This window comes from Triturus cristatus, chromosome 3_1 (assembly GCF_964204655.1).
Source record: "Triturus cristatus chromosome 3_1, aTriCri1.1, whole genome shotgun sequence".
NCBI lineage: Eukaryota > Metazoa > Chordata > Amphibia > Caudata > Salamandridae > Triturus > Triturus cristatus.
In genome coordinates this window covers 822,858,832-822,878,969 of record NC_140583.1, presented here as the reverse complement: position 1 = coordinate 822,878,969, position 20,138 = coordinate 822,858,832, and the positions used below count along the sequence as shown (strand labels likewise).

The following is a 20,138-nucleotide window of genomic DNA, read 5'->3' as shown; positions in this document are numbered from 1 at the left end:
TTTGAAAAATGTAATGTATTTGACCTACACAAATATACGTTATTTGATGTTGTACTAGTGCTAAAGAAACAAATTTCACCCACATGACAAATTATTGCCTTACTTGAGCTTTGCTAGAGTTCGAAGTACAGCAAAGTCTGTCCTCTGGCTCGATGGCATCCATCGATTCTTTTCTGCCAGGGCTAGAGCCCTACTACCAAAACCGAACATGGATGAGAAACCAAAGCGAAGTAGTCTGTCATTAGCACTGAATGTGCAGACATCTACAGGTTGGAAATGCCCTGAAATAATAATGTAAACATGCAAATATTAAAAGTGAATTTGAGGTTAAGCAAATAGCACAGACAGATTAGTGAAGACAAAGAACTAACAAAAATTCATTAATTTAGGCAAACAGACAAGGTAAGTTTTGCAGGTCCCCAGCAGCAAACATTAAGATAATTTGTGTAAACCACCAACGAGGCATAAAATGCTTATAATATTAAACTCCTATTGAGGTTTACAATTTTAGCTACAGGAGTGACTTCAGTGATGACACAAATGGAACCTATTTAATTATAGGTTATATGTTTCGTATGACTACCTCTTGAAATATAACATCAAACAGTCCCAAGGAGTTCACCATGGGAAGGTAAATCTGAAGAAAAATTGTATAGTTCCTCTACATCTATTGGTGGAGCATGAGAAAGATCACCTTAATATCAGAGATATGCAGACTCTCTAGAGGCTGAGACATCAATTTCACCAACAAATCCTACAGATGCCTTAACAATCACTTTCCACTTTGTTCTAGTTTTTTAATTTTCTAATATATAGGGTCTGGGTCAGACAGTGTTATTACACGTTTACAAAGAGCCCAAATCTTTCTTAATGCTCATACTAGGTTATAAGCTATTAAAGGGGCAAGAACTTGTGACTAACCTTAATAATGTACCAATGAGGAAGATGCAGGCAGCCAGCAGCAGTTATGTTACACATTCTGGTGATAGGTATATTCTCCCAGGTCTCAGATAAGATTCTAGTATTTTGGAGCAGTCCCAGCAACTGTTTCCATTAATTTGCCTCCGAAAGTCAGAGAGTGAGATAACAAGCTAGAGGAACAAGTATTGGCAATGCCAATAGTGCTGGCTTATGTATGAAAGTACCTTGTGTGTCATTGATCTGTTTGGGTGCTTAATATGTCATTCTATATGCACTCTGTGACTCATCTTTGCACTCATGCATCTATTGACTCATTCTTGCATTCATCCTCTGAACAACCGCAATAAAACACACACAAACTCAATAACATATGCAAGATAAATTAAAATAGAAGTACAAAAAAACAGAAAACTTGCTGCCATTTAAACACAGCAAGTATATGTTTGCAATAATGAAACTAAACATAGCAGTGGGTGTCTATCTTGCAAAGGTTATGCAAATAGTCTATTGTTTTTTAAAGTTCAAGCATGGACGCGACATTTAGAACCAACATGTTCGCCAGCTTGGAATGGTAAAACAATGATACACTATGGAGAACAGCATTCCATAATGGTCTCCTAGTTTGGAGGAAGTAGAAATGCGAGAAGTTGCGCACTGCAGATGAAATGAGCCGCAAGCAGGTGACATTAGTACTGACTGGTGAGCTGCAGAAACATTCAAATAAAAACAGGCAAAGCAAAGAAATTAAAGGGGAACTATAAAAGGAGAAAGGTCTAAACTAAAGGACTGGCCAATCAGCCCTGATATTGAAGCACACTACTTTTCAGGTGAATGTACACAATGTGATCAGAAAATGTCGCCTTTCACAGTGACTGATGTGGACTGAACCAATACCCCATGCTACATGAAAACTCTCATATTACTTAAGTAGGCAAATGCTTTGGTGTTGGTGACCCTCCTGAACAAACCATGTGGATAGACACTTTGCACTAGGGTAATCCTTCTTATGCTTCATTTGTAGATATTTTATATTGTTTTGAAAACTGCATTTTGTACATATTTGTAATTTTATTATGGTATACCTAAGAGTTACCTTATTGGAAGGCTTATGAACCGTCACAGTAGGTGTGAGTTGCTTATGGTGAAAAAACAATGATATTGCTTATAGGCCTGATTGTTTATCATGAAAAGTTACAATCATGTCAGTAGGCCTGATGTACTGATTTTGAAAAACTTTAAAATCAATAGGCTTTTAAGGGTAGATTATTATTCCTCTTTATTAAAGCCTACAGATAGGCATTTTGTTACATGGAATCTCCCTGATTATCGCAAGGAACTGGGTGCTGGTTCCCTCCCTTACAAACCTTTGGTATATACAATTTGTGCTGTCAGAATTTTTGTACGCCCATCTTAGCAGTGATTATATTTTGCTTTGCCAACTATAATTTTGTATACTATGTCATTTTTAGACTGCAAGGCTGATGTTTGCGCCTTTTGGGAAAACGTACGATCAGTACAGGAACTCTCAGTTGGCTATGGTTGTAAGTCAATAATAACCTCAAAAGACCTGATTGGTAAACTTGGAAAAAATATTTCTCTTCCCACAAGACTGATCTGTTTATAATGATAAACAAATTATGTCTGGCATATTGATTGTGAAAAGCATACGTTAAACTCAACAGACATTTAAGGATATATTGTTATTTCTCTGTATTAAAACTTACAGATCGATATTTTGTTACATGAAATGCCACAGGTTACCTTTGTAAGGAATGATGTTGGTGTTAATGCCTCTGACAACCACTAGGGGGAGAAGATTTGCACTGTAACAAATCTTGCTAGAATCTCTTCTTAGCTATCTGCCATAGTCTTGTCGTAAAACATCATTAAATAATTAATAGCTGCATATATATATATATATATACATACATACATATATATACATATATATTACCTACTGGCGGTCGCCAGTAGGTAGTTATAGTTAGGACCCTGTTTCCAAATCCGCAACATTCTATTTGGAATAACTTTGGCGCCGGTCGACGAATCCTCGCGAAATTTTCAAAACTAATGGGGCGCTCCGCTCCGCTCCTACCCTGAAAGTCTCGGGGGGATTCGTCAAGCGGGGGCTGAGAAAAAAGGGGGGTCCCAAAATGCGTTTTCCCCATGCATTTTTCCATAGGACCTTTAGACACAGCTACAGCCCGAACGGCTGAACAGAATTACTTGTAATTTGGCAGAGAGGTAGTCCTCAGGTCAAGGAAGTGCCTTTTGTAGGTCTGGTGTAAATCTGTTCAGTAGTTCCTGAGAAAATAGCATTTAAATCAATATATACATCTGTAAGCGCGCTCCGAGCGTGCACCGTAAGCTTACCGTACGCGTACGGTGCCGTGCGCGAGCGCGATTCTGATTGGCTGTTAGATCTTAGTAAACATTCGAATCGGTCGAAACCAGGAAGTGTCGGCCGCCATTTTCTCTCTCGCACTCTGAGGGGGGGATGAAAAACAAAGTTGGATATCATTAAAAGGGGGCAGGCTAGACAGATCCTAACCACCTAGCCTTGGTTATGGTGTGAAAAAATGCCGAATACGCTTTCCGTACGCTTACGGTAAAAAAAAAATAAAAAAAAAATAAAATCCATATTATCCCTCCCCTGTGTGCAAAAATTGCCCGCAGGGCACCTTTTGTGCATGGCATATTAAATTTTAGTGAACAATTAATAGAAAACCTTTCACAACGAAGCGCATAATATGTCCTCCGTGTGCGGACGGTGCGCGAAGGGCATCGTGCGTACATGACCCATCCAGCGTAACGTGGGCACGCGGTGCGCGTAGCGCACCGCGTGCCCACCGTGCGTGCACGGCACTAACTGCGTTAAGTGGGCGTGCGGTGCGCAAAGCGCACCGCGTGCTCACTGTGCGCGCACGGTGCGCGAAGCGCACCGTGTGCGCACGGAACGAACTGCGTGAAGTGGGCGCGCACGGCACGAACGGCGTAAAGTAACTTAGCATTTAAAAAAACCGTACAAATTCACTGAAAAAACCATAGGTTTCACACACGTTATAGTTAGGAATTAGCATTTAAAAAACCTTGCAAATTCACTGAAAAAACCATAGGTTTCACACAAGTTATAGTTAGCTGTACATTTCACTCGTAAAAAACCAATGAAATTCCACGTTATAGTTAGTGCAGGCAACTATAACTCACGCGACCGCAATCCTCTGCTGATGACATATGTGTCTTTATGAAAAAAAAATATTTGTAATATATGTATAGCTAAAATTTAATGGAAGAAGACATGGGCAAATAAGTGTCTAAATACAGTATTAGCATCAGCAGAGGATTGCGGTCGCGTGAGTTATAGTTGCCTGCACTAACTATAACGTGGAATTTCATTGGTTTTTTACGAGTGAAATGTACAGCTAACTATAACTTGTGTGAAACCTATGATTTTTTCAGTGAATATATATATACATACCTACATATACACATACATACATATATAAATACACATACATACAAACATATATATATACACATACATACATACATATATACACACACACATACACATATACACACATACATACATATATACACATACATACACACACACACACATACACATACATACATATATATATATATATATATATATATATATATATATATATATATATATATATATATATATATACACAGCTACGTAGAGGGCCTTTGGATCATCTCTGTTCTGCCATTACGGTTGGTAGAACCATATACAACATCTCTCAATAGGGCCCAAAAAGATTCACCACAGTGAAATTCTACTCCTGTACTGCTGTGGTCTGTCAGAGTGGGTGACTGTGGTATCTCCTTTGTGATGTAATGGGGTATGTGTGAGCAATCTACTTGCCTCTACTTCAACACTGATTGGTGGACACCAATAGAATTGAATAGGTTGTTCTGGTTTCCATGGAGCTGAATGTGTGATGGTTGGAATGTAGAGAGGAGATAAGGACATTGGAAGCAGAGGCAAGTAGTGGCTGAAGTGATTACTTATAACTTGAATAAACCTTCATCATAATAAGCTTGCAAGATCACGCTACTTAATTTAATTGGTGATGATATGGAACGGAGTGGATAACCCCAGTGCTTTTCGTGCATCCACCTCAACTCTAACTCTGCCATTTACAGGACTGCGCTCCTACACGTTGAACTTCTACACAAATGACCGCCTTGACCTGTGATTCTGTTCCTTGGTGGGTGCTTGCTATTCAATATTTAGAATTCCAGATTTCGGGATGCTCTCCTGACTTCTAACTATTCTTCAAAACATTCTGTTTGGAATACAGAAGAAAAGGATCTATATCTGCTTGTGAACCTATTCAACCAGGTAGCTCCCACCAGTTAATGTTATGGGCACATTACAGCATTTTTACTAATGTTTAAAGTCTGTGCAGGCCACTTCATGGGCTTAACTGGCGCTACACTTACCGGCTGTGTTATCTTGTAATTATTGGTGAGCTTCACGAGACTGTGAGCCTTCACATGTAAATGTAAATGTGATGTACTTGTATAGCGCACTGTTACCCTAGGGTGTCCTGGCGCTGTACTCATACCTCTGTGGAACCCTTCCTGGCTTTTCCCTGTGAAATGTCCACTCCTGGGCACCCCCAAGGTGAAGCCAGGCATCCCAGCGCTGTTGGGGCCATTGTGGATATTAAGCAAGCTATTTTTTTTTTTTTTTTTTTTTTGTCCTCATACATACGCCAGATAGTAAATGCTCTAGGTGGGAACTATCCAGGCCCTCCAAGCTGACCATTTCGATTCCGATTCCTGCCCTCAGGGCTGCTGGATTCCCCCAGAGAAGGGCTGTCTCCTTATCCATTTCCATCAACCACTGGGAATCCCGTTGGTGCCAAGAAAGGATGGACCACAAACCCCTGGCTTAATCATTGGACTCATCGGTCTTTCTTTAACCAGGCCAGAAGAGGAGACCAAAGCGTCTCCGCACTTCTTTGATCACACGCAATATCTGACTGACTAATCCACATGATATTTCTCATACAATCAACAAATTTAGGAGGAATCTCAGACTTCCATAGTCTACAGATTTCTCTCCTGGCAATAACAATCACATAAAACACGAGTTGTGCAGCAATATTTGAACAGAGCCCTGGTAGAGTACCAAAAAAGATCAATCGGGGACAACTTATAATTGGTATACTTAAAAGCTCTTCCAGAAAACGGCAGACAGACCCCCAGTAACCAGAGATCTTAGGACAATTCAAAAACATATGGGTGTCATCTGCTAACGGAATCTTGCATCTTGGACAAAAGTGATTATCAGATGAAACCCGGGACAATTTAGCCGGGGTCCAATAGACCCTATAAGCTGTAAACAAATGGTTTCTCTTCAGATTAGCGGGTTTAATGATTCTCTGAGACATGTGAAACGATTCTTTCCAAATTTCTTGTGTCTCCTTCGTATTCCCTATTAAACCATTGCCCCAAAGTTTCTCTACCTCTAATATTAAACTATCTCCAAAGCCAACCAGTGTTTGATACCAAAACGAGACTTCCCGTTTCCAGCCTCCCGCCTTACATATAGCATCAAAGATTGGGAAATCAACTGTCGGTCCCCAATATTGTCTAGCCCACCACGCAGACAGTTGGTAGAACTTAAACCTAGTCAGGGATCTATTTGTTAGCTTTGCTAGAGACTCCCAATCCATAAGCCTAAACTCACAACACAGGTCACCCCATACTTTGACCCCTGCTAATTTAAGAGGCTGAGATAATTGATCCAGGAGGCATTCAGGAGTGCCTGGGGAATCCCAGATTGGAGCATATAGATTGAAATAAGGGATCCCAAAAGTTTTCCGAATAAATCCCAAATTTTTAAGTGCTGTTAGTAAAATCTTGAGGCGGACCTTTTTGAAAAATTTTTGGTCTCCAAATTTAAGGAGAAAACATTCGAAACCATGCGGTTGATCATGTAATAGAGCCTGAAAGAGGCGCCCTTGTGAAGAAGAGTCCAATTTATTGGCTAAGATTCTAAAGTTCTTAAAGTGAAAGGCATGGCAGTAAATTAACAAGTCAGGTAGAGCCAATCCCCCTACTTTCAAACCCCTCCTCAGCTTCTTCCACGCTATCCTGGGCGATTTAGTGGCCCATATAAATGAACTAATCTTTCCTTGAAGAGAGGCAATATCTTTATGGTTGAATAACAAAGGGATAGCATTAAAAAGAAACGTTATTTTAGGGAGGATAATCATTTTTATGCGATTTACTCTCCCGTAGATGTTAAGCGGGATATTTCCCCATCTCAACAATAGTTTACAGACTTCCTTTACAACCTGCACCCAACTAGTTTTAGAAATATCAGCCAATTTCTGAGTTAAAAATATTCCTAAGTATCTGATTTTTTGTTTAGCCCCTTCTATCGGGATTAAGTTATTCCATCCCATTATATCCGTTTTTTCCTTGTTAACTTTATACCCCGAGACTCTTCCAAACTCTTCCGCTAGTTCAAAAAGCCGTGGAATTGCCTCGACATGGTTAGAAGTATACAATAAAAGATCATCTGCATACAATGCGGTTTTCAACTCCAATTCGCCGATTTTAAAAGGAATAATTGTATTATCTCTTCTAAGTGTAAAAACAAAAGGCTCTATATAAACATCAAACAATAATGGGGACAGGGGGCAGGCCTGCCTTGTACCCCTAGTTATATTAAACCAGTCCGATAGCCCGCCATTTACTAAGACTTTTGCACGAGGTCCAGAATATAAGGATTTGACTGCCTCTATAAACAATATGGGGAAACCAAACTTCCTCAAAGAAGCCCAAAGGTACCCCCAATTTACCCTATCGAAGGCCTTGGCTGCATCTATTGCTACAATGGCAAGCGGCAGCCCTTTCACTTCAGCATAATCAATGGCTCCTAAAACCTGAAACGTAAGTTCATTAAGCTGCCTCCCTGGTATAAAGCCTCTCTGGTCAGAGTGTACAATTGTTTTAATGGATCTCGCCAATCTAGTGGCCAGTATCCCTGAAAACATTTTTAGATCCGAATTTAATAAGGAAATTGGTCTATACGACTCTATTTTCTGTGGGTCTTTGTTTGGTTTAACTAACAAGGTTATGGTAGCCTCCGACCAAGATGGAGGGATAGGCTCTCCTTTTAAAAGGACACTATTAAAAAGTATCTTAAGCACAGGGACCACTATTTCAAGGTTATCAGCATAAATTTCTATCGGGAGCCCGTCTGGGCCAGCGGCTTTCCCTCTACTCATTTTCTTTACTTGTTCCAGTATTTCACCCTCATTGATCTCGCTGGCTAAATATGTTTTCTCTAACTCTGTCAGTTGAGGCAAATTAACCGAATTGAGTCATTCATCCACCTCATCCAATCCAGCTCTAGTATCCTCTTGATATAGAGTAGACATAAACCCCATAGCCTCATCTCTAATCAATTCGTCCTCTGAAGTTAATAAGCCAGAATCCCTTTGTATTACAGCCTTTATGTTATTCCTCACCCTATCTGCCCTGGATTTCCAGGCTAGAAGGGCTCCACACTTTTTCTCCATACTCAAAATTTCTCAGCCTACTAGCCTCCCATTTTTCTTTGTTGATCTTATCACACCTCGCGCTAAACGCAGCTTGTAGTTCCAGCAACTCTCTCTCAAGTTTGGGGATCCTCTCCCTATCTATCAGAACAGCCCTTTGTAAATCCAATTCTTTGTTTTTTATAGCCTTGATACCGTCTATTTCTTCTCTCTTACGCATCTTTCTCCTGTATGACATTTGAGAGCTTAACAAGCCTCTTAAATAAGCTTTGAAGGACTCCCAAACCATTTGTACTGTGGTGGAAGCAAGATTAAAATTAAAAAACTCAGTTATTCCCGTATTTACTAGGATCTTTACTTCATCATCCGCGAGAAGTGATCTATCGAGTGTCCATCTAGTGTTGTAAGACTTAAACTAAGAACAAGTTCGACCACTGAATGGTCAGAAAGGCCTACCGAAGTATAGGCAATCAAGACAGTATTAGAAAGCAAAGATTGATCTATCAAAAAGAAATCTATTCTAGAAAACTGCTTGTATTTTTTACTGTAAAAAGAGTACTCTCTTTGAACTGGATTTTTCGCTCTCCAAATATCCAAAAGCGCATAATCCTTCATAATATACTTCAATGTTATCCAAGTTTTAGTTGGAACACAATATTTAGCCCTTGAGGTCCGATCAACCTGCCCGTCAAAAACTAAATTAAAGTCTCCCCCTAAAATAACCGGGGCAGGGTACTGTAAAAGGCATGCATTCAATTTTATAATGGGAGCCGAATCATCCTCATTCGGGCCGTAGTATACTGCACATGTGAAGGCTAAACCGGCTATAGAGAGAGCCGCCACTAGCCATCTTCCTGAATTGTCTGTTTCCCATTTCTGGACCTTGATCCCTCTATTCGATCTAATGATTAAGGCGACACCTCTGGTACAACCTGTCTGATATGAACATAATATATCCTGAACCCACCCTAATGTGCGAAAAGCTTGTTCACATAATTTTACCTCTAGGTGAGTTTCCTGTAGCAAAATAAGATGGGCTTCCGTACCCCTTAAATACTCACGGACCCTCCCCTGTTTCCTACTGCATCCTAAACCATTGACGTTCCAGGAGAGAAATTTTATATTAACTGACCCACTCATACAATCCTGATCTTACCCGACCTCTAGAGCAATTAAAATGGAAAAGCAATCTTGCGCAATATGAGAACAATTTTAAACATTTCCTAACCCCCCTACCCCCCTTCCCACACCCTCCCGTGAGGAACCCACCCTTCATACCTGGCGTTGGAATTCGCCTATTCAGGAGCCCAGACCCAGTGGCAACAGCATGCAAACAACATGCCAAAAAAAACAAAAAACAGAATAAGAGTTAATCACCCACAGTACATATTACTTCATATGCCAATTATACTTACAACAGAAACTTTTAATTATATCTGTCTATCTCCTACTCCCATATTCCATATTTTTGTTTATTTTATTTTATCTTATATCTATGTCTATGCCTATGTATCTATGTAACTTTCCCCTCTTCCTCTTTTTTTTTTTTTTTTTCTCCTTCCCTTCCTCTTTTTTTTTTTCCTCTTTCCCTCCTCTTTGTCCCACATACCTCTCTCCTTCAGAAGCCCCTTTTTTTTTCACTCTACTCTCTTATTTCAATTCCCCTTGCCTCCTTCTTCCTTTATCTTAGATAGGAAGATGTCTACGTCCTCTGGCTGGCTAAAATTATACATTTTGTTCCTCCACATCACCTTTAGAAGGGCAGGAAATTTCATCTGGACTTGTACACCCAAGGATCTTAGTTCTGGCATTCTAGAGCCTAACTCCCACTGCCTCTGCGCAGTTTTCCCGCCAATATCGGATCTAATTTGATATGGATGTGCATTGTGGAGGAGACTAGTGCTGGATAGGCATCTGCCTAAAATTAATTCTTTCACACTGTAAGTTTGAAAATTCACCAGAATCTTTCTCGGAGCTTTCCTGTCTGAATGCAGTCTAAACGGGTCCCTGTGCACCCTTTGAATTTCACTCTCCAAAACAATATCAGGACGGTCTTTCAGGACCCCCTCCCTCAAAAGTTTACAAACAAAATCCTTAATGTCCTCGCGCTCTTCACCTTCCGGAATCTTCAAAATTCTGAGATTATTCCTGCGCGCTTGCGTCTCTAGCCGTTCCATGTCCATCATGAGAGACCGGTTCTGCATTTTTAAAGTGTTAATCACCTTTGTATTTTCTTGAATCGACTCTGACAATGCAGAAGTTTTAAGCTCCAGCGAGCCCGTACGAGCACAAATGTCATCCAACCTGGACTCAAGAGTGTCAAATCTGTCATGTATGCTCTTTTGATTACTCTCAGAGATCTCAAATTTAGCCATAAGGTCACCCTTCAGGGATTTTAACAGAGAACCTAACACACTCTCCCCTCCATCGGAATTACCCATCGAACCATCTACAGGCGGAATAGGTGAGGCCCCTAATGGGGGATATGGAGGTTGGGATTGGGATAGAGGTAAGCTACCTGCCAAAGGCAGGCCCCCACCTCCACCTTCGCCGTCCCCCTCCGGAACTAACATATTCTCTAAAGGCGCATATCGGTTTATCAGCTCTAAGGGGGAACTACCCATACTACTACTTCCCTGTATTGGTGCAGCCCCCTCATCTCCAGCCTTCGCCTGTTGCATAATTTTGAAAAAGGTCTTAAGTGATGGTGTATTCTTCTGAGGTTGTGGACCCCTATGGGCTTTCGTTTTCTTAATGTCACCTTGCTTTCTCTTCTTCTTAAGTGGAGTAAGCGGAGTTGGACCCTCCTTAATGCCGGAATCTAGCACCCCGTTTGACATAAGCTCCCGCTGAGACCTCAGTTGATATCTATTTCTACCAATTACTGGCGATCTTAATGAAGGTCTATGTACAAGATGGGAGTCACTAGAATCTTTCCTCCTCAAATACACCTCGACTCCTCCTAACTTCTCTACTCCCTCAACCTCGCTCGCCACACCACAGGGAGTATCTAAGTTAATTTCCGCAGAAATCAGATCCATGTAGTCATACGCACCACCTTTCCTTCTCTGGAAGCTCCTTACCCAAGTTATCCCTGTTTGGCAGGAAAGGAGATACGGCATACCGGACCACGGAATTGAACTGATAACAGAGCAGCTCGCGCCCTACACCAAAGCGTCCTCCTGCTTCCTCCGGTCTGCTGTAGAGCTGAAATCTTCTTCACCCCCTGTACTGCTTCATGCAGCCTCTCGTCTCTCCCCGCCAACACCACTGCCTCCGCTGCCTCAGCGTCGACGAGGAACATCCGGGTCCGTGTCAGTTTCGTGTCTTTGCTGGGTCCTAGTGCCCCCGAGCGCGATGGATCAGATCAGATCTTCACTCCAGTGCCTCGACCAACGGAAAAAAAAGGAATGAAAGCAGGTTATCCGATAGTTGGTAATGTAGGAGATAACCGATATCTGCTCACCTAAAATGTGGGAGAAACTCCTCGTCGTGTAGTGTTCATTTGCTTGCTGTGCCTATCTGCCGGCCTCGGGACTCCTACGACGGGCGTCAGCCTGCCGCCACCATGTTCCTCTTCCGCGTGCTCACCGTGCGCGCACGGAACGAACTGCGTGAAGTGGGCGCGCACGGCACGAACGGCGTAAAGTAACTTAGCATTTAAAAAACCGTACAAATTCACTGAAAAAACCATAGGTTTCACACACGTTATAGTTAGGAATTAGCATTTAAAAAACCTTGCAAATTCACTGAAAAAACCATAGGTTTCACACAAGTTATAGTTAGCTGTACATTTCACTCGTAAAAAACCAATGAAATTCCACGTTATAGTTAGTGCAGGCAACTATAACTCACGCGACCGCAATCCTCTGCTGATGACATATGTGTCTTTATGAAAAAAAAATATTTGTAATATATGTATAGCTAAAATTTAATGGAAGAAGACATGGGCAAATAAGTGTCTAAATACAGTATTAGCATCAGCAGAGGATTGCGGTCGCGTGAGTTATAGTTGCCTGCACTAACTATAACGTGGAATGTACAGCTAACTATAACTTGTGTGAAACCTATGGTTTTTTCAGTGAATATATATATACATACCTACATATACACATACATACATATATAAATACACATACATACAAACATATATATATACACATACATACATACATATATACACACACACATACACATATACACACATACATACATATATACACATACATACACACACACACATACACATACATACATACATACATACATACATACATACATACATACATACATACATACAGACATATATATATATATACAGCTACGTAGAGGGCCTTTGGATCATCTCTGTTCTGCCATTACGGTTGGTAGAACCATATACAACATCTCTCAATAGGGCCCAAAAAGATTCACCACAGTGAAATTCTACTCCTGTACTGCTGTGGTCTGTCAGAGTGGGTGACTGTGGTATCTCCTTTGTGATGTAATGGGGTATGTGTGAGCAATCTACTTGCCTCTACTTCAACACTGATTGGTGGACACCAATAGAATTGAATAGGTTGTTCTGGTTTCCATGGAGCTGAATGTGTGATGGTTGGAATGTAGAGAGGAGATAAGGACATTGGAAGCAGAGGCAAGTAGTGGTTGAAGTGATTACTTATAACTTGAATAAACCTTCATCATAATAAGCTTGCAAGATCACGCTACTTAATTTAATTGGTGATGATATGGAACGGAGTGGATAACCCCAGTGCTTTTCGTGCATCCACCTCAACTTTAACTCTGCCATTTACAGGACTACGCTCCTACACGTTGAACTTCTACACAAATGACCGCCTTGACCTGTGATTCTGTTCCTTGGTGGGTGCTTGCTATTCAATATTTAGAATTCCAGATTTCGGGATGCTCTCCTGACTTCTAACTATTCTTCAAAACATTCTGTTTGGAATACAGAAGAAAAGGATCTATATCTGCTTGTGAACCTATTCAACCAGGTAGCTCCCACCAGTTAATGTTATGGGCACATTACAGCATTTTTACTAATGTTTAAAGTCTGTGCAGGCCACTTCATGGGCTTAACTGGCGCTACACTTACCGGCTGTGTTATCTTGTAATTATTGGTGAGCTTCACGAGACTGTGAGCCTTCACATGTACATGTGATATACTTGTATAGCGCACTGTTACCCTAGGGTGTCCTGGCGCTGTACTCATACCTCTGTGGAACCCTTCCTGGCTTTTCCCTGTGAAATGTCCACTCCTGGGCACCCCCAAGGTGAAGCCAGGCATCCCAGCGCTGTTGGGGCCATTGTGGATATTAAGCAAGCTATTGCCCAGAGTTGCAGAGTGGGACCCATGATTAGAATAGGCACCGAGGCGAGAATTAACAGGTCCGAGGAAATTGAGCCCAAGACCCGCCGAGGCGGGAATTGAACCCTGGTCCCGGGCCAGACCTCTGCATCAGGGTCTGCCGCTCTAACCATTGAGCCACACTTCTCCACTTGTCATTTCTGTGGGTGCACGCAGATGTGCAACATCTATCTCCCATAGAAACCAACCTCAGCTTTGACATCCCCACATCACAAGCTTCATCTTGGGTCAATTGGGATCTTCCTTTGCATTTGACTTGTTAGTAAAGGATGTTGAGAGCTTTACCTGTTCGGTAACAGGCACACGCATTCTTGAGAATTGTACTCGGTAACGGGCACACAGTTACGTGAACCATGTATTTTTCTTGCTCTGTGACGGGCTCACCATTCTACTGTTAAACAGCCATATCTCATCTTGTTTTGCACATTTAAGGATCCAGGTATTTCACTAGATCGTTGATGGGCACACAGTTCTAGAGTTAAACAGTCTTGTCTGCTTTGTGTTGGTGATGGGCACGATTCTACAATTAAACAACCTTGTTTGCTTTATGCTCAGAGAAGGGCACACCTTGTTGGACATGTTTTTATTAAGTGACAGGCACACCTCAATTTGTCTGTCTGGAGCACTGAATTCAAATGGGCTGCAAGTAAGCATAATGTACTGTTAAAAATATGTTATGGGTTGAAGTATTATTTTGGTTTTGAACACTTTTGGGGTAGGTTGTGTTTGTGCTGTGTTACCATGCAGAAGGTAACACCTCATCCCCTCTTCTTGATGAGTCCAATACCCTGGAAGAAGTGGAAAAGTGCTTTTACACATTATTCTAGAGTGCGTGGTACTTCGTTAAATGCTGTACGTAGAATTTCTTTACTACTGCATTGCTTGGGGCCTGAAAGCCAGGAGGTTTATTGTTTTGAGCACCTACCTGATCTCACATTGGATGTAAGTGATAAGTTGAATGACTATTAAATATGCATAAAAAATGGATCTGCACTACCAACGTAAGATCGCAACAGTTTTAGAGAGGTACCAATTGGGGAAGTGTCTACAAAGGTCTGGAGAGTCAACTGAAGAATGTATGTCTGTATTACGGAAATTGGCCTTGACCTGTAATTTTGGTGAGATTAAGAGACCAATTTATGTTGAGTTGTAGCTTGGAAAAAGCGAAAGAATCTTTTTGTCAAAAAGATGACTCCTCGCTCTCCAAAGTGGTGACTATTGCGAAAAACTTAGAACACAGTCTGGCATGTGTGGAGGGAATTAACAAGGGAGGTAGCAACAGGAAAGAAAATTTGGTGCAACCAGTTCCCTCACACAAAAATTACAATGATCAAGGGGCAGGTCAGAAACACCGGAAAGATTTAGGAAAATACATGAAAAAACTCAAGTGAGGTGTTTTAGGTGTAGCTAATTTGGTCACTTCGCTAATAATAAAGAATGTGTGGTTTGGAAAGCCCCTTGTAATAGTTGTGGGAAGAAGGGGCATGTCTCCAAGTGTTGCAGTCTTGAAGAAAAAGAAAATTCGAGAGGTCACATGTAACAAAGAAGACTCATCCAGTGAGGAAATCATCTTGCAGGTGAAAGACTGCATAAATGGTCCCATGGAGACAGGGCATATCGAAGGAGTGCCAGTGTCCATGTTGTTTGAATCTGGGGCAAACATCCATAGGGAAATGTTTGTAAAGAATTTGTTGGGTGAGGTCAACTTGTCTAAACCTGACATTTGTCCAAAAGGTTACGGGGGTCAACCCATCAGATTGTTGGGTTATTTCAGTGAAACCATCCAGTTCAAGGACAGAATAATGGCGGGGAAAGTATATGTCTCCATGAGAGGCAACTCTCTCATCAGTTGGTTTTAGAAGAGAGACCTCATGGTTTATCTTGTAGCCAATGAGAGTCCATCGGTGAGACTGAAACAAGTGGAACAAATAAGGGAGGTGAGCAATGATAGGCCGCATTTTGAACAAGAGTTTCCTGAAGTGTTTCAGGCTAAGCCAGACTGCTTAAACGATTAGGTACACAAAATTAAGATAAAGAAAGGATCAACACCTATAGTGTGTAAGGTGAGAGGGGTGCCATTAGTGGTCAAGGACAAAATGAGAGCTGACCTAAAAAAGTGAAAGTTAATGGCATAATTGAGGATGTTGAGGCCACGGAGTGGCTTGCTCCAGTGGTTATGGCAAAGAAAGCCAATGGTGAGGTTCGACACTGCATGGATTTATGGTAGCTGAACATGGATTTATGGTAGTTGAATAAGTTTGTGATTGTTGACAATTACCCGTTGCATAACATCAATGAGATTGTGTCAAAGTTAACAGGAACATGTTGTTTTTCGTTGGTCAATTTGACTTCTGCTTACCAACAGGAAAAACTACACCAGGACTCACAAGAGCCGACAGCCTTTGTCATATAGTTTGGAACTTATAAGTTTGTACGCATGCCATAGGGTTGATTTCGGCGCAAGCTGTTTACCAAAGAGTGATGAAAGGAATACTGGGCATACATATCTACCAGGATGATGTGTTGGTATATGGAAAGAATGGCAAAGGAGAGTTTTGATGATTACTTTTGCTTATAATGCAAGGTGGTCTTTCTGGTTGAGATGAATGAATGAATGTTTAAGAAGCAGCTCTGATGGCACATCTCTTACGATGACCCAATAGTAAAGTGAAAATAATTATCTCAAAGCTAATGTGTGAAAGGAAAAATTGGAAACCTTCAGAAGTAAACAAGCAAAGGGCCTAAAACTACACAGGCAGCAACAGACAAATTAAACTGGTTCCATCCTTGTAACTTTCACATATTCAAGTACATGCGCTGGAATTATCAATTTGTCAGTGCTCACTAAACATCCGTTATTCCTAAAGTCATGGGTCTGTATTAAATTCAAGGGTTCTAAAAGTCAGTGAGCACTGAATGTTATGTTGCTCTTGCTCCCAGCTTCCTCACAATTTTTGTATTTTCAGCAGCACACATTTTCAATGCTTGTTCATTTCTCGGATCCTTCTTCATTACTGCAACGCTGTCTGCTGCAGTGGTGTAGAGGACACTGCATGCTACCGGAAAGCATGAATCCTGCTACCACCAATCACTAGAACTGTTTGCTTGCATAGCCCTACCACAACAACCAGTGAGGGCCAAACACCATAGTTTTCAACCACAGCCAAAACTGTAAAGATTCCAGTGGAGGCTGGTATTTGAAGACGGTAGGGCGGCAAGTCATGAGGGTTGGGGGGAAGAGGAAATTAAACAAATAAAAATACAAATTTACCTGTCTGCTGCTGCCGCCCGCTGTCGCCGCCGCCTCTGCCTCCTCTCAGCCCTCTTGCCCGCTTTCTGGAAAGGATACAGGAAGCAGGTTGCAACCGGCCCACATCCTCCCGATAATCAATCACAACGCTGCAATGCAGTGTTGTGATTGGTCTGAGCGCCGTGGATCGGCGCTCAGACAGAGAATGGAGGCTAGGCATGTTTTCCATGCAGGCTGTAATGCAGGCTGCATGGCGAACATGCAAAATGCGCATGAATGTGCGCACTTTAAGGTATGCAAACGATTCCTCCCCTCCCCCACCTGCACTGTCAGCAGAGCAGAGCAGACCCATCCCGTCCCATACCACCCACAAAGCTGCCACAACAGGGAAAAAATTCAATGATAAAAACTTAGAGTTATTATCATTTTATTTTTTCTTTAGTGACACTGCTTGAAAGCGGTGGGGTGACGCTCCTTGGCCTTAGCAGAGGAGCCACCACTGAAAAATTCCCAAAATGCGCTGCAGACACCAAAGCCCTGTTGCTAAAAAAAAATAATAAGCAATGACAAACTAAAGCCTAAAACCAAATCACATTACACTGGATGTGGGGAGCAGCGGGGCTCGGACACTATCTTGCTCCAGCACACTTATGAATACAGAAGTGTCATATATTTAGGGAAGCAAAGAACATCTGATAAAAGAGGGGTTCTTAGCGATATAACTAAGACTGCATCTGTGTGAATACTTACCCATTATTATATGCAACGCTGCCGTCACTGGATGTTTAAGTCCATGCAGCGTGTACGCTATAATATTTGTTGAGCCTGCAAAAAAAACACATTATTGATAATTAATAAACACCTGCGAGATTTAAACACTAAAAACTACTGTAAAATAACTTTTTCTGTAAGGCAGTATTTTTAATTTTTAGCATAATATCATAAAGCACATTTACTTTTGATGATTAGTTGTTTTCTCGGATTTAATTGAATGATTCATGTCCAATATATGGTTAATCGGAAGTGCAGTTGGATGATGCATCCTGGAATTATGTTCCTACTGCAATTAGAAACAATCTAACAACATATATTAAGGTCAACTGTATCAGCTTTAATTAAATCCTACTTTTGGAAACAAATGGTTAACAAATAAATCCAGTTTATACAACCTAGTAGGTTGGATCTCAGATACCGGTTTTATGTATGTCCTTTTTAAATTATCTTGCGATGTTGGGTGGGAATGCAAAAAAGAAATTCTAGAATGCTTCAAAACGATGCCAGTCCCCCTGTCTGAATCAGCCTTTGACATCGGCACCATTGTACTGGGAAAAAATAGCAGTCTACGTGATGGTTATTAAAGCAAAGTCTGTAAATGAGGGAATGGTAGCACACCAGGTGAAACTAAGAAATTAGAGATTTCCCTTCACAAGCAACGTGTAATTTATCTCATTCATTACTAAGGCCGCCTAGTGTGAGAAAACCTAGAGTCAACATATTTCTTTGCATTCAGTGAAATGGTATATTAAGTAGGCAGCGCAGCTACCATTCACTCAATGTGCATTTGTATTTTACTGTCCTTTAACCCAAGGGTTAACGTTGAGTGCTCATTCGCTGTGGCGAAAAGAAAGGAAGGTTGCCAAGGTAGGGCCGCCTACCTAAATGAACAGCCACCTTAACAGTTCCCGCTGCACTTCCTTGTAAAAACATACTATCATCTTCCTCTGTAGCCAACCATCTGAACCCACTTGCTTCACTGCCTTGAAAGAACCTGCCACACCTGCCTGTGGAAGAATACATGCCCAACAGTATCTTCTGATGAGAATCTTAGTTTTTTCTGAACAATGTCACCAAACAGCAAATGTCTGTCGTTTGATATTCCTTTGAGACATTAAGCACACAGTTGGTAAAACTTTACACCTTTTCAGCTTATTTCTTGATGAAACAAAAAAACAAACACTGATTATCAAAGATTCCAGCCTGTCTGTTTTCAATAAAAAAGATCAATTTCACAAACCCAGTGACTTGTCAAACAGGTCAACCTTTTCCTCAGTACCAGTCCAGGAGCAGCCGCACTGACTCTAAAACTTCTTGTTTAGTTCTGCAGAGACTCTGACAGGCAAACCACTTCTAATCTGGCAAGGAGGCTCGATATCATGTGACTGATGCTTCTTTCTAAACACATAGGCACAAAATCAAATTTCACCTGATATGAATCATTACCATCGCATGGAAGGTTAAAGAAACTCCTTGTAAATCTGTTAACCAACCTCTCCACTTGAATTCTGAATTGCTAGAATTTAGCCCCAGAGGAATTGTAGGGAAGCCCAATTCCCCCTAAACAACTGATATAAAAAGGTTATTGTCACCAATGTATCATATTTGGGGTCCACAGATCCATACTGGATCTGCACAGTGGTCAGAAATGCTTTACTCGCAGGATTCCCTTGTGTGATGTTATAAAACACTTATAATATTTCTAAAGACAGTGGTCCCTAGACAATGTTAATGAGAGCAAACAATAAATATATACCCAATCAGTACTATATTTTACAGCTGTCCAGCCGGACAGGTGTTTTTAATATATAGTTGCTTAAATATACACAAAATTCAGCAAGAAACAAATAAAGTGGGACACAAGCCTGTATCCAACTTAGCAGGAAGGACGTACAACATGAAACAAAAAGGCTCAGGCAGAGTAAATTGTTTGAATGTGACACATTTGGTAGGACGAACAAATTATGTTGTTATGAAAGCAGTGGGCGACACCCCTCCGCCGTTGAGGAGGAGCCGCCACTGGACCTGAGAGGAGCCCTAACAGACTGGACCTGCTCCCTCTTGTACCCAAGATACAGTGGTCTCCATGGGAAATAAGGCTGACCTCTTTTTTAAGCTACACAGATACAACGAGCTACAAGAGGCCGTTCCTGCAAATGCCCAACTAATTAGTGTTCTATCGTGGACAGCGTCAAATTGCAGCTGGGTCCCGGTCTACTGTCACAATTGAATATCATTGACACTGTGTTCTTCTTGGCATGCAGCCGACCTA

At 41.3% G+C, this 20,138-nt stretch overlaps 1 protein-coding gene across 2 annotated transcripts in view; it reads right to left on the bottom strand.

Annotated features, from left to right (window-relative positions):
- The window catches only part of CERKL (CERK like autophagy regulator), a 261,424-nt gene that overhangs the window by 116,524 nt on the left and 124,762 nt on the right, over positions 1-20,138 (bottom strand). For both annotated transcript variants that reach the window (XM_085645188.1, XM_085645189.1), the window contains exons 6-7: positions 17,843-17,917; positions 104-281 (exon numbers count right to left, since the gene is read on the bottom strand). In XM_085645188.1, coding sequence (XP_085501314.1) covers positions 104-281; positions 17,843-17,917 — 253 coding nt within the window. The remainder of the gene's footprint in view (positions 1-103; positions 282-17,842; positions 17,918-20,138) is intronic.